Source organism: Parasteatoda tepidariorum, chromosome 3, assembly GCF_982258835.1.
Source record: "Parasteatoda tepidariorum strain Cologne lab strain chromosome 3, Ptep-v5.0, whole genome shotgun sequence".
In the NCBI taxonomy this organism is placed as follows: domain Eukaryota; kingdom Metazoa; phylum Arthropoda; class Arachnida; order Araneae; family Theridiidae; genus Parasteatoda; species Parasteatoda tepidariorum.
The window spans coordinates 94081035-94096306 of NC_141757.1; the positions used below are offsets into that span (position 1 = coordinate 94081035).

The 15272-nt window shown below is 29.4% G+C and overlaps 2 protein-coding genes and 1 long non-coding RNA gene across 3 annotated transcripts; all 3 read right to left on the reverse strand.

Moving 5' to 3' along the window:
- Positions 1-219: 219 nt before the first annotated feature.
- On the reverse strand, positions 220-2178 carry LOC147813964 (uncharacterized). The gene is made up of 2 exons (XR_015432288.1): positions 1908-2178; positions 220-431 (listed from the first exon to the last, which is right to left on the reverse strand). It is a non-coding gene; the product is annotated as an uncharacterized LOC147813964 (long non-coding RNA).
- A 2059-nt stretch (positions 2179-4237) lies between these two features.
- Positions 4238-5146, reverse strand: LOC147813965 (uncharacterized). The gene has a single exon (XM_087160177.1). It carries the CDS (start codon positions 5144-5146, stop codon positions 4238-4240), a length of 909 nt encoding a protein of 302 aa, XP_087016303.1.
- Positions 5147-5758: 612 nt separating this feature from the next.
- Positions 5759-6199, reverse strand: LOC147813966 (uncharacterized). Its single transcript, XM_087160178.1, has one exon. It carries the CDS (start codon positions 6197-6199, stop codon positions 5759-5761), a length of 441 nt encoding a protein of 146 aa, XP_087016304.1.
- Positions 6200-15272: the final 9073 nt, after the last annotated feature.

Below are 15272 nucleotides of genomic sequence, written 5' to 3' on the forward strand. Positions count from 1 at the left end.
TAATGAATCTCTTAAAAACTTATTAAAACAAACACACAGAGTAAAACTTTTTTTTTAACTTTCTTTATTTAATTCTTTAATTTTGAGAGATTTGCAAAGAATTTAATTTCTATTGGATACATATTGAAATTTTAATCACAGAAGTATCATATGGAATCAAAATGCCTCATATTGAAACTGTCGAGTTAAGTTTCACATTAATTCACTGGCGCTAGTATACCTCTAAGTTTAACCATAGTAGTTCCTTTTTGTCATAGGATTTTTGTAAATGTGCTTACGTTCCTTACTATGATACACTGTTGTGCTTGAGTTATCATCCATACCGGTGCATGAGCATTTACCATCTATACAATCCCCTTTCTCATGTCCAATTTCCATGCAATGTTTGCTACATCTTTCTTCCATACACTCTTTTCCTTCAATAACAGCAGCTAAGAATAAAAAGAAAGTTAATGTATACAGGATAGAGCAATTCAAATATTTAGCAGATTTAAAGCTATTTATTATTCATTAATGAAAAGGGCCTATGTATCTATTTTATAACTTCGCAAACATTTGTACCAGTTTTCACAATTTCGGACAGAGGTAGCCACGGGCAATTTTAGCTTTCAATCCTAAATATCTTTCAAAAAGTCGTTTCGGACGAGACGTTTGAAAAATGAATTTTTCTCATTGTTTTAACTTTTGCATTGCTAAATTAAGCTGTAAAATAAGGTTGTTTTTTTGTTTGCTTTAAAAGATAAAATTAGTGATGTTAGCTAGTTTTTAACCCTATTTAACAAAAAAAGAGTTTGTGGCAAATTCTTTACTATTTAAACATTTTTCTTCGCTTCTGCAAAACTATAAAATTCAAAGTAATCTTTAATTAAAGACTAAAGCAAACAACGTTAAGGAGCACAAAAATATTTACAAAATACGGACAGCTGTTTTGGATGCTCAAAGGGCAACCTTCATCAATGCAACAGAAAGACTCTTTCTGTTGCACTGAAAGACTTTACTCTTTCTGTTGCACCGATGAAGGTTGCCCTTTGAGCATCCGAAACAGCTGTCTGTATTTTATAAATATTTTTGTGCTCCTTAACGTTGTTTGCCTTAGTTTGTATTTTAGCACAAAGGTCGCCCACTTGTGTATTTAATCTCTAATTAAGTTTAAAAAAATTTTATTTACTTAAATTAACAAAAGGGAAATAAAGGGTTTTTATCCATTTAAACGAAACAAATCGCTTTATTGGTTAGTGATGCTTTTTTATTTTGGCAGTTGTTACTAACTGAAATTAAAAGAAGTAAGCTATTAATCAGAAAGAAAAGCTAATAGAGTAAACGGGCTCAATTGTTTAGGAGAACCGTAATATTTTCCAAAATATTATTGTCGTCAATCGTGCTTAATTTTGGAAATATATACTACTGAAGTATTCTGTTAATTGGTGCTGTTTTAATGTATAGGTATTCAGCGCGCATAACTAATATACTAATATAGGTATCCAGTTACCTACTATAGATACTTTGGAAATATGTTTTAAGCAATTTCTTGCCTATTCGAGAACTTTGCTCTTTCCTGTTTCAATTATTGATTTGAGGTCCCAAGGGATTTAATACTTCTTGTAATTTATTTCTTTTGGAAAATATATATTGTGGATAGTGATTATTGAACTAAGAAGAAACTGCATAAGAAAATGATTCAAGTGCGAAATCTCATTCATGCTGCGCACTATGTAACTGTATTTGGTCCTTCAAATTTTCGAAAATTAAAAAAATTTCCTTGCGTGGTATGTATTATAAACTTCAAGAAAGCGTAAAAATAATGAATTCAATCTATTTTTTCGGAATTTTAAAGCTGTTCAATTAAATACAAATGGTTTAAATGGAGATAAAAGCTATATCGTGCTCAAAAATATGCATAAACTTACCTATCAAAACTACAAAAACAGTAACTAGTAAAATATTCGCTGTCTTCATTTTGTCCAAACTATAGAAGGTAGGCTAAAACTAGAAATGTATAAGAAGAAGAAATTTTTTTTAATTATTTTAAAAATTTTCAATTATCGTAAAAATCGAATAGAATAATTAGAAATCAGAAAAGTTTCTGAAACTATTACAAAAAGGTTAAAACTGAGATTTCGAATGCATTTAAAATAGAATATTTAATTTAAAACTTTTTAGTTTTATTACTGTTTTATTTTTTTATATGTAGTATTGTGCAAAATATTAAATAACTAAGCATAATGTAAATTTTTTTAACAAATATACACTAAATGTGTAACAATAAATGACAAAATGTAGTGAAATAAAAAGATATTATAGTAAGTATACACTATAGAAAAATTCTCCATTTAATGTACGCTGTTGGACAAAATTAAGAGATGGAAAGCATTTTCGCACATTCATTCGCACATGCAAGATACCCGCACACATCTCCATGTGTTTGACAATAGTTCCGTGAATGCCCAGAGGTACAGGCAGGAGGTCCTAGAGCCCTATGTGCGTCTTTTCAGGGACGCTGCTGGTCCTGAGTTCATTTTTATGGACGACAATGCGTGACCACATAGGGCTCTCATGGTTGATGAGTATCTGGAAAGCGAGGAAATTCAACGAATGGATTAGCCAGCCAAATCCCCTGATTTTTATTCAGCTGTTCTTTACCTTTCTGAAATTTAGACATCAACTAGGAGCAATTTTACCTCAAGATTCAAAAAATCATTTTAAAAGATTAATTATTCTGTTAATTAAATGTTCTGCTAATTCGAAAACATCATTTTTCAAATATTTCATCCTGACATTAGCTACTGTTATAAGCTAAATTTTAAAAACTCTGCTGATTTAATAGCTTTTTCTTTAGGGCTTAATTTTTTTAAGTTCAGTCTTCAATCCGAATTGCATGTGAATTGATGCTATGTCGTCGAATTAGCATTCCTAAAGCTAACCGGAACCACGTGTTTATTTCCCTTATAGTTATACTTTAAAATCGTATTTCATGAAAAAAACAGTATTTAAAAGTTTAATGAATCCTAAGACAAAAAAGTTTGAAATGAAATAATGGAATTTAAAAAAAAAATACATGGTGCTGCATGAAAGAGTATACAAAATATTGCGCATAACTGATAAACTAGTTTATATAGTCTCGGCTAATTTTCCAGACATTATATTCATTTTATATGACGTTCATTTTAAAATATGTACTCGTATTGTAAGAATTTCTTATAAAAATTTTAGAGAAAACAGATGAAATTTTGGCGGTGTTCGATGGAAATAATAATTTCAAATAAACCACAGATATTTAATTTGCTAACTTTAAGAAATTTATAAAAAATTCTTGCAACTAACCTTGAGATAAACTTTAATTAAAATGAGCATAATTCCTAAAAATTAATTGGCCAAGACTATATAGATTTGGTTTTTATCATTTATATGCAATACTTTATTTATTACACTTTCATACACATACCATAGAAAAGTTGTAGTTTCTTACATTTTTTTAAAAATTATTTTATTACTTGCGGAATATCCGTTCTTCGTACAGGGTGAAAAAAGCATCAATAAATCAGCACTATACAACACTTCAAAATCTTGCATAAAATTTTGGCAAATGCAGACACAAATAAAAATAAAATAATTCCAAAGTTCTTTTAAATTTATTATTATTAGCTGTTCTTCTCGGTGGCCTTACGTTGTAATATTAAGCAAAACTCGTAATTCATTCCATCAAAATAAATATTCGCTACATTCTATATCTTCTGACATAATGCTGTGTCTCAAGTAATATATATATATATATATATATATATATATATATATATATATATATATATATATATATATATATATATATATATATATGCGCTATGAACACAGAAAATACACAAATCAACGAAATATAGGACCTAAGCACTGTTCTTCTGAAATTCTTCTTGTGGACTGTCACTAATCCGTTGTAAGATAGCCAAAGGCACAAGACAAAAGATGCTCAGGTGACAGTTCTGAGTCAGTTTCACAGTTTTTACAATGCAGGTACTCTGTAGTTCCATCTTTTTTAATTTTCATCTTTTTCAGATGGCGTGTTCTGAGTCTGGTAAGATTTTTGTGTCTCTGATGGTTTAACAGAAGATTCGTCACCAGAACTTATTTCCAACGGATCAAGGCGTTGGATAAGTCTCAGCAGTTCTCCAGAAGATGTCTTTAATTTCACTACTCGAACTTTTCTATCTTTACCAGGATAAACTTCCATCACTTTTGCCAGTGGTCACAGAGTTCTTTTTAGGGAGTCATTTTCGATAATGACGACGTCTCCAATGCTAAGTTGAAAACAATTTGGCCTCTCTTTACTTTGTTTTAACAGTCCGAGATATTCAATTCTGAATCTTTTCTTAACTTGTAGTCTAAGAGCTTGCTGAAATCTCCATCTTTTCTTCAAATCTATTTGATCAATATCGGGTACTCCCACCGATCGTATATCTTGTAAAAACATTGCCGGTGTCAGTGGCATCAAATCTTCTCTATCTTCGGAAAGATAAGATAAAGGTCTTGAATTAATTACTGCCTCGCATTCACATAGAAGGCTCATTAACTCTTCATAATTAAGTGAGGCATTTCCCAAAACTCTTCGCACGAGATTTTTGACCATTTGTGCCATGCGTTCCCAAAACCCTTCCCACCAGGTGGCGGAGGGCGGGATAAATTTCCACTCAATTCTTTTAACTGCTGTTTCTGATTCGAGAACACTCCAATCAATGCTTCGGAAAAGGTTTTCAGCTCCAACAAAATTTGTTCCTTTGTCACTGTATACAACACTCGGTCGTTCTCGACGAGCGATGAATCTTCCTAAACAGAGTAAGAAGTCTTTGGTAGACAACGAACTGACCAATTCTAAGTGTACAGCTCTGAACACCGCACACGTGAAAAGCACAAGCCAGCTCTTTTGCCCACCTTTCAATATCAAAAGATCAGCCAAGTCTACTCCTACAATTTCAAAAACTGAAGCGTCTTTGACACAATCTTCTAGTAAGGAAATAGGAGCGGTTTCAATTGGCTTCACAGTGTGTCTTCTACACTTAATACACTTGTTAATTATGTGGCGAACAGATCGTCTTCCACCTAGAACCCAAAATTTCCCCCTTAAGTTTGAAAGAACAGTTTGTAATCCAGCATGCATGAGTTCCAAATGGTTTTATCAAATCAATACTTCTACAAATCTGTGTTTACTCGGAAGAAGATAAGGGTATCTAAACAAATCAATATCTTTCCTGCCAGTTAATTTCGTCTTTACTCTATAAATTCCATTTTCATCTGTAAAAACGTTTAAAGTCTTCAAACTATTGATAAATTGCGGAGTAAATACTTCAACTTGCACTCTTTTTATGAGAACTCTTTCAGCTTCATCTAATTCCTTTACTGATAATTCTCCCTTTCGAAAATTGGTTTTGTCTCTTGAGTTGTGAATAAATCTTAATATCCAAGTCATCATGCGTATAATTCTGGTTATAAGTTGAGAAATAAGATAAAAAATCTTCACTGCTTTCGGTAAGTAAAAGTGTTGAACAGTTGTGTGTTTCTAGGCGTACTTCTTCCTTATTTGTCCTCAACTCTGTACATGGCCAACTTCCTACCGGTGTTCTGCGCCAGTGTAGCCCCTCCCACCATCTAGATTTTATGAGCTTTTCCACAGAACACCCCCGGGAAGGTATATCCGCTGGATTGCAATCACCTGGAATGTGTCTCCAGCTTTCCTTTGTGGATGCCTTAAAGATTTCCTTGACCCTGTTCTTCACAAACACACCCCAGGACTCTTTCCTTTGAATCCACTGCAACGCAGTAGTTGAGTCCGTCCAAAAGAATTCCTTAAACGTTCCAAACGTGTGCCAATACAGCAGGCTAAAAGCTCTAACCTGGGTATTGAAATCTTCTTTAATGGTGCAACTCTGGATTTAGCCATCAATAATTGTACCGAAATATTTTCATCTGTCTTACATCTCAAGTGAACTACAGCAGCGTAGGATAAACCACTTGCATCGCAAAAGGTATGTAATTTTGACTCCAAATAATTTACAGGAAACACTTGTCTTTTTATTTTTAAATCTTTCAGTTTCCTCATTTCTCCAATCCAATTTAGAACTTTGAGTTTTGTATTTTCACAAACCTCAGTATCCCAGGCTAATTCAGACCTCCAACTGTCTTGTAGTAGTAACTTTACAATGTAGCTGGGCATGAAAATCCAAGCAGATCGAATACTTGCTGAGCCATGGAAAGAATGGACCTTCTAGTTATCTTTTCTGGATGGTTTGAAATGGAATGAGTATCACAAAAAATAACATCTTCATTCTTCTCCCAAAGTAAACCTAAAACTTGTGATGGGACCATAGGAACACTTGAACGTTTAGCAGCAGAATATTCCCTTCCTCTCAACTCGAACTTTCCTTTGGCCACGATCTCTGTGGACACTTTTACAAATCTTTGAAATTCCTTTTCAGAATTAACTGAAGTAACACAGTTATCCACATAGTAAGCATATTTAAGTGTCTCTGAAACATCTTGATATGGAGAAAATGGAAATAAATCTAAATGATGTCTTGAAACAGCACCCAGAAAAAGCGGACTACAATTAAGTTCAAAAACAACTCTGCAATGTTGGTATACCTTAATAGACCTTTTTTCTTCGTCTGCCTACCATAAGAATTTCAAATACTTGCGATCCTCTTCTGCTACTGAAATTTGCAAAAACAAGCAAAGCAAGATAAAAATTTAACTATTTTTTGTCAATATCAAATTTTGACTTGGCAGTAACAATTTTCAATATGAACTATTCCATTTCAGTTAAATCAATGTTTTATCTCTTGTATTTATAATTGTTATGTATAGTTGTTTAAAATGAATAATGTATTTCGTAAATTAATAGAACATATTTTATTTTTCTTCTTCATAAAAGCATCTTTAATAAAATTATTTAATTAAACTATCTTAGCCATTTTAAATAAAAGCGATTGATTACCATGAATAATAAATTATATATATATATATATATATATATATATATATATATATATATATATATATACTAGGAGGCTCCGCCCCCTGCTCGCTTACACTCGCCAACCCCCAAGAAATGCTACGCAATCCTATGTGGTTCACGCCGTGAACCATGGCTCGCTGCGCTCGCTCGCCAATGAACACAATGTTCTAGCCCCAAGACATAGTATATTATCTTCAAAGACATTGTATTTTATCATCAAAGACATAGTATTGTACTTATGTAGAAAAATTCTATCAATGTTCTTATTGGCTTTTAAAAAAGTATATTAGCTATTTAGATTGTACATGGGGAAAAATGAAAACATTAGCTAAATGAGAAACATATTAGCAAAATAAATTATCAAATATTGCAGTTACTCACCTAAATTCAACTGAATGTGTATAATAAATTAGTTAATGCTAGAAATTCTGAGAGTTTTAGAAAAAAAATTTATTATTTAAAAATATGAACTTTAAACTCTAACTTTTCCTTGTGAGATAATAACCCTCAAAAATTCTTTCATTTTCAAGAACACAAAAAAATTTTTTTATCGCCAAATGAAATATTTTCTGGTGATCAGCATTATTGAAATCAATTTCTATATTAATTAACATTTGTGATAAAGTACATAACATTTTAGAACAAAATAAGGATGTTTTACATACAATAAATTAAAATGCATGGCTGTTAGCATTACCCGAGAAATACCACGTGGAGGTCGCCATGCTGCATTTCTAATCGGGGAGTTTTGATTTTGGCAGTTCCCCTTGCCTACTGCCATTAGAAGTTTCAATTAAATTTTTTCCAAAAAACATTTTTTTCTGCAAAGCTTTAAGAAATTAACACTAAGCATTTAGAGTTTCTTTGAAAACACAATTATAGATTTCGCATCTTGGAGCAATTACTGAAAGGCTGTCAAATGACTTAACTCTTGACAGGCCAACATAAAGCTGTCCATGACTAAAAACTTGTTTAGTCAATACTAAACTGATTTTCTCAAAAGTCTGACCTTGTGACTTATTTATAGTCATGGAGAAGGCCAGCCTAATTAATTTCTAATTGAGTATTGAGTATAGTTAAGTGCGGCGAGCTCTCTGCTTATGGCTTATAGCTCTGCGTTTAAATTGAATTAATTTCTAATTGAGTTTAAAATAAATATTATCATGTTTTTAGGGCATGAATCTGAATTGAACAACCTGATAATGCTCACTCTGGTTATTGTTTCCGTTTTTAAAAGCGCTATATGTTGAGCCACCTCATGTGACATATGCCATGTGACATTTTTAGCAGCGATTGGTCGATTTTCTAACGTTGCCATTCGGGGAGTTCTAATGAGGCTTTTTTTTGGTGCCGTGTAAGAGAAATATATATATATATATATATATATATATATATATATATATATATATATATATATATATATATATATATATATATATATATATATATATATATTATATATATATATATATATATATATATTATATATATATATATATATATATATATATATATATATATATATATATATATATATATATATATATATATATATATATATATATATATATATATATATATATATATATATATATATATATATATATATATATATATATATATATATATATATATATATATATATATATATATATATATATATATATATATATATATATATATATATATATATATATATATATATATATATATATATATATATATATATATATATATATATATATATATATATATATATATATATATATATATATATATATATATATATATAAAAGTTCAAAAAGAAAGGAAAAATACGTAAAAATGAAGAAAAAGGGGGAAAAGGAAAATAATAAAAAAAATAAAAAACCAAAAACCCTGAAAAAAGGGATAAAAAATTTTTTAAAAATCCGGAAAAAAAAAAGATTTTATCTTTTCATCAGCCCACACGACTATATCCGCAAGATCATTTGATATCACTCTTCGCTTTATAGTTAATGTTTTATTCTGTTTTTTCTTTATTTCCTATTTTCTGTTTTTACGTGTTATTTTTACTTATTGTGTTCTATTTTATTTATTTGTTGTATTTTTGTAAAAAACATTTTTGAGTGCTCCTCACAATATTGTATCGAGATATATTGCAAAATTAGAAAGCACTCCTTCTTGCGGATCTAATCATGTGGGCTGATGAAAAGATTATATCCTTTTTTTCGGATTTTCTTTAAAAAAATTATCCCTTTTTTTCCGGGTTTCTGTTTTTTTATTTTTCATTATTATTTTCCTTTTCCCCCCTTTTTTTCATTTTTATGTATTTTTCCTTTTTTTTGAACTTATTTTATGAGTTCTATTTACTTTGCAGCTTATGCACAGTAGATGAAACTTATTGTTCATCTTAATTTTCTTCGGGTTTTTTGTTTTTATTTATTTTGCTACACTCCTGCAAAACGGACGCCTCTCAATACGGACATATTTTTAATTCCCCGGGAATCTTCTATGAATAAACCATTACGTACATTCCCTATCAAATGATAAGTAGGTGTAAGGGGATGTGAACCTAATAATTGAAACGGAATGAGGACAGTACGCTCCTATTTGGTATCATATGTCTAACTTGAGTATCTATGCTAATAGGAAAATTATATTTATTTATCTGTAGCTACATCCAGAATTATGTATTTATATCAAACTTCTTTATGTATTCTGTTTTATCTTTCTTATTGCTTAAATAAATATTCTTGTAGATATTTACAGTATCCTTGTAGATATTATTTAATTATTTCTACATCTTTGAGAATATTCTAAAAACAATTTACGGTGTTAAATTTCGTTGTTAGGGTACCCTTCTCGTAAACGGACAAATTTTTTGGTCACATGAATGACCGCTTAACGGAGGTTTCACTATATATATATATACATATATATATATATACATATATATATATATATATATATATATATATATATATATATATATATATATATATATATATATATATATATATATATATATATATATATATATATATATATATATATATATATATATATATATATATATATATATATATATATATATACTATTTTATTTTATTTAATAGAATTTTTTATACTCTAGCATTATTGGTTGGCATAATTCTTATTTATTTACTACAGGATGCAGAAGGCTATCGTCGTTTCCTCAGAATGGACACAGAAACATTTGAAATTTTGTTACAGAAAGTTGAGCCCCTTACAGTAAAACAAAGTACTGTCATGAGGATAGCTATCCCTGCAGCAGAACGATTAACGATAACATTAAGGTATTTGACCACAGGAAAGACCTAAAAAAATGTTTCTTTCGAGGTAATTGCTTTAAAAAGTATTTTTCCTTGAGGGTATAATTTAGTTTTAATAAACTGGAAAATCCCTCAATGCAAGTTAAAGGTTAAGCAGAGTTTTTTAATTTATTTGTTGGAAATTTTTTATTGCTTGATACATTTATACTGTTTAGACTTAAAAAAATATCAAAAACATTACTTTAAAAAATGAAATAATGATTATTTAGTGAAAATACGACCCAATAAAATATATTCGTAATTGCTCAAAATTGTCATAAGTTTTCAAAGGTCATAAAATAATTCAACTATTATTTTAGTTTTAACTATCATTAGAGTTCCTATTTTTGTACATTTCTTGTTGGTTGCTTGTTTTAAGATTATATTGAATTGTACATTCCTTTTTTCAGGAGAAACGCAATCTTCTATAGCTTTCAATTTTCGTGTAGCGCAAAATACGATATCGGGTAAAATTCCCACAGTGCGCACGGCTATTACAGATGCTTTAAAGGATGATAACATGAAAGTTCCGATATGTGAAGACGAGTGGAAAAAGATTACTGCAGATTTTCGTACACTTTGGAACTTTCCACTTTGTATTAGTGCGTTAGACGGAAAGCATATTAATATTGCACCTCCTCCAAATTCTGGCTCAGCATACTGGAATTATAAGCAGTTTTTTAGCTTTGTTTTGTTGGCATTGGTGGATGCAAATCTAATGTTTGTTTAAGTTGACGTGGGAACAAATGACAGGATCAGTGATGGTGGCGTGTGGAACAAACGTACACTAAAAAATCTCCTAGATAGTGGAAAACTTGAAATTCCTAAAGCGGAATTACTCCCAGAACAAAACGTTTTTGCTCCACACGTCATTGTTGCAGATGATGCTTTCCCACTCGAAATAAAAGTTATGATACCCTATCCTGGAAAATATTTAAGTGTAGAGCGCAGAGTTTTTAATTACCGCTTATCAAGAGCTCAAAGAGTGGTAGAAAATGCATTTGGCATTTTAGCCACTCGTTTTCGAGTTTTCCAAACAAAGATACAGGCGCAGCCAATAAAAGTCGTTAAGATTGTGCTGGCAGCCTGTGCTCTGCATAATTTTTTGAGATACAGGTGCAAATACTTGTATACTCCCTCAACAAGCTTGGACAGGGAAGATTTGAAAAATCTGCAATATTATCCAAGCAGTGGGCGAAGCAACAAAAATCTGTTCAAAAACTTCCGTCGAAACCAATCTAATGGTACTATAGCAGCTAAAAACATTCGAAATCATTTCATGGAATATTTTAATGGGCCTGGAGCAGTTTCATGGCAAAGAGCTATGTGCGATTTACATTGAGCTGATATTTAAGTGGTTTTATCAACATAGAATTTTAGCGGAGCAGAAAGTAAAATATTTAGTTTTAAATATTTTTAATAAAATTTTGTTTCACAAAAATACAAATTAGTCCAAAAATACAAATAAGTCCATCTGTATCTTAAATACGAGGCCCATTTTTTAGAAATAATTTTACATATTTAACATATTAATTTAATTTTCTAGCTCACTTTTAAAAGAGATTTAATTTTATTGAATGTACAAAATTTTTAATTGTGTAGTTTCCTAAATCCATATGAAAATGTTTTTACTAAATATTTTTTATGGGTATGCGCCTGTATCTTTGTTTGCCACTAATAATACAGTTATTCCACCATAAGTATACAAAACAATGCAAATTTTTTTTCAAAAGTGTCACACAATTGGAAAAGCACAATAATTAACTGTCAAGTTATAGAGTCATGCTATGCATGAAATGTATAGCATAATTACACCGCTTACAACTTAAAATTGATCTGTATTTCATAAAAACGCCAATATGAGTTACACTTGATGTATATTTTATTTCTATTAATTTAATGCGCACTTTATTTGTATTTTATTTGAGGTGTTTTTTATTTATACTTTATTTTATATGCCATTTATCATTTGTCTTGTCATCATTAAAATTTTTTTTGCTTTTTCATTTTTAAATAAAGATAATGTATAATTAATGTTTAATAAAACATGTATAAAAACTAATTTGTTTTACGTAAAACCACTTTTATTAATGATGACACACATTTTAAACACTAGAAATATTTATTCACGAAACAAATTAGGAAAAAAAAAATAAACATGGCATATAATCTACCACAAATGCATAAAAATATTTAACATATATTTAAAAAGAATCATTTAATGTTATCATGGAATGAAAAAAACTAACAGGTAAGTACTTCAAATAATAAATTATCAAGAATGAAAAAATAAATAGGATTTAAACATAGCCCTCAAATATTAACAATAAATTTAAAATTTGTTCATAATTATTTAAGTAATATAAAATAAATTAAATTATTGTCTAATCAGCCTCTAGATGTTTCATTATTACATCTACAATTTCTTTTTCACACTTATTTCTCTCGGAATCATGATTAAATTCTCCCAATTTGGATACAATATATCGACCAAACGCCTCATGCCCAGGCTGCAGAGAATGGTTATTGTGTGCAGATGAGTTGATATTATTAAGAGTTTTGCACGCTTCCATCAAAAGCTTCTCATCCGCACGTATCACTTTTTGCTTTTTAGTACTTTTTCCAACTGCTGCTCCTAATGGGCTAAATTTTCTCTTTGTTTTGCCGTTCTGAGCATGAGGCGTTGAAAAGTCAGTTCCAGTCCCATAAACTAAATTAGGTGCAGAAGATGGGTTTGTGGTAGTAGATGCAGAGATTGGCAGTTTTTTGACGGCAGAATCGTCAGGATCATCCGCATTATCATTTGGTGAAGAAGGTGTACTAGAAATATCTGAATACTGGCGATCTGAAATAAATGAGTGCTCTTCTTGTACCACTTCTTTCATACGCACACTCATATTACTGTTCATATCTTCTGAATCATTTATTACTGAAGTGCCTTCATGTACTTCAGCATTCGTGGCCTACAAAAATAACAAAATGTTTACTTAACTACGTAGAGGTCAGATAATGTATAACAGATCTTGAACACAAAAAACTATACAATAAAAAAAAATCGAAATTTTTTTACTCAATTCATTAACTACTCATTAGGTCAGTGGAAGGAAAAATTTAATTTCTTAATTTTTATTAACTACAAGAAATGTAAAACCTTAACTAATATTCTTTTATTTGTAATAAATTTGTTTAATTCGAAATAAAAAAAACATGATATTTTTTGAAGTGACGAGAAATAAAGTTAAATTTAATTTATAACTGAGTGAAAATCATTGTTATGCATTTTTATGCACTTAATTTAGAAAAGCTGATTGCAGACTCAACAAACCAGATACAGATTATTAAAGTACGGAGCAAATATAAATTCTTAAATAATGATATTTAAGATTGGTCAACTATTCACAATATGCATAGACTACATACCATTCTATCATCTAAATTTGTCTTGCTAATAAAACACTCGTCTGAATCCTTAAAAAATTCTAAACTTTTGAAGTATATCCACGGTACTATATAACCCTCATAGCCACTACCACTCTTCAATTTGTTCAATTTTTGTCGATTTGCCTTGTAAATTATCCTTAAGAACCGAATTTCTTCGTTAACGTTTCTAAAAATACGCAGAAAGGGTACAGCTAAAAACGAAAAATAATGAATAAAATAATTGTATTGTAGCTATTAATAATCAAACCATATACTCAGAAAAATTATCAAACTATTAACATTACATGTCTATGAATATATAAGCAATTGTTTTTACTAAATACATTTCTTAAAAAAGAGATAGAAAACATTTTCTTTATTTACTTATATATATATATATTTTTTTTTTTAAATTATCAAACACGTTTGCATAATTAACAATTTTTTTTTATCCAATCTGCAGCACCACCTTTATAAATAAAAATGCGATCAAGTCGCTAATATTATAAAAATTATGCTTATATAAATTTATAGCAAAATTTGAATACACAACAAATGTATATTTAAATTAGATTTGTTATTTATATAATAGTGTTTAAATGAAAAATTAAGTTCAACTTTAATTAAATCATATAAGCAACCAAATAGATAAAAAAAATCTGATATTATATTCTTAATTGATGCAACAAATGTTTGTAAAAATATATCCCTCCAGATAAAGCCACATTCAAATTTCTTTGTAGCATTAGACGTGTGTTGCACCTGCCTTATTTGTTTTGGATGTTCAAAGAGGGAGAAATCATTTCTTTTAACACCATCGATTAGGATAGAAAAGAAAGAAAAAAAGTTTACTCTTTTACTTGATTTGTATTTTATTTTATAATTTTCTTTAAAAATGGTAAAAAAAATGAATAATGTGGCGCTGGTAGTTTATTATATTTATTAAAATCTGAAATAATAAAAAATGGTCTGCATATGGCAGCGCCCGATGCTGCGTTAATGTTTCTGTTACCGGAATCAATAGAAATAAAAAAAGGTTCTTATCCATCTTTTTCTTTTGACGGAGCAAATAAATTCAGCTATTTTCATTTGTTTGTTTATTTCAAGTTCATTTTATTATTTATTTATTTATTCAAGTAAAATAAAACAGCTGAGTTTACTGTTTTATTTATTGGCGACATTATCGTTTGCGCTGGCGAAATTGAGAAGTGCGTAAAAATTATCTAAAAGAAGTAAAATAAAAAGAAAGGTTTAAATTTTACATGTAGCTTACATTACCTTGCAAGAAAATTTGGCAAGTTTCTTGGTAATTATTTTGTAAGAAAGCTTCTGGTTAGAAGAAAGTATTAGCTATATCAAACTGGCTTCTATCAAAAGCAATCAGGAATTTGTTGCGAACAAATAACAATAAGCTGGAAATTTGTTAGTTCGTAAATATATCTAATAATATAATACAAAATATAAAAAAACTTAAACTCAAAACAATGCCTTAATTTTTTTAACTATACTTGCAAACTTGATAAAAAAGAATAATCTTG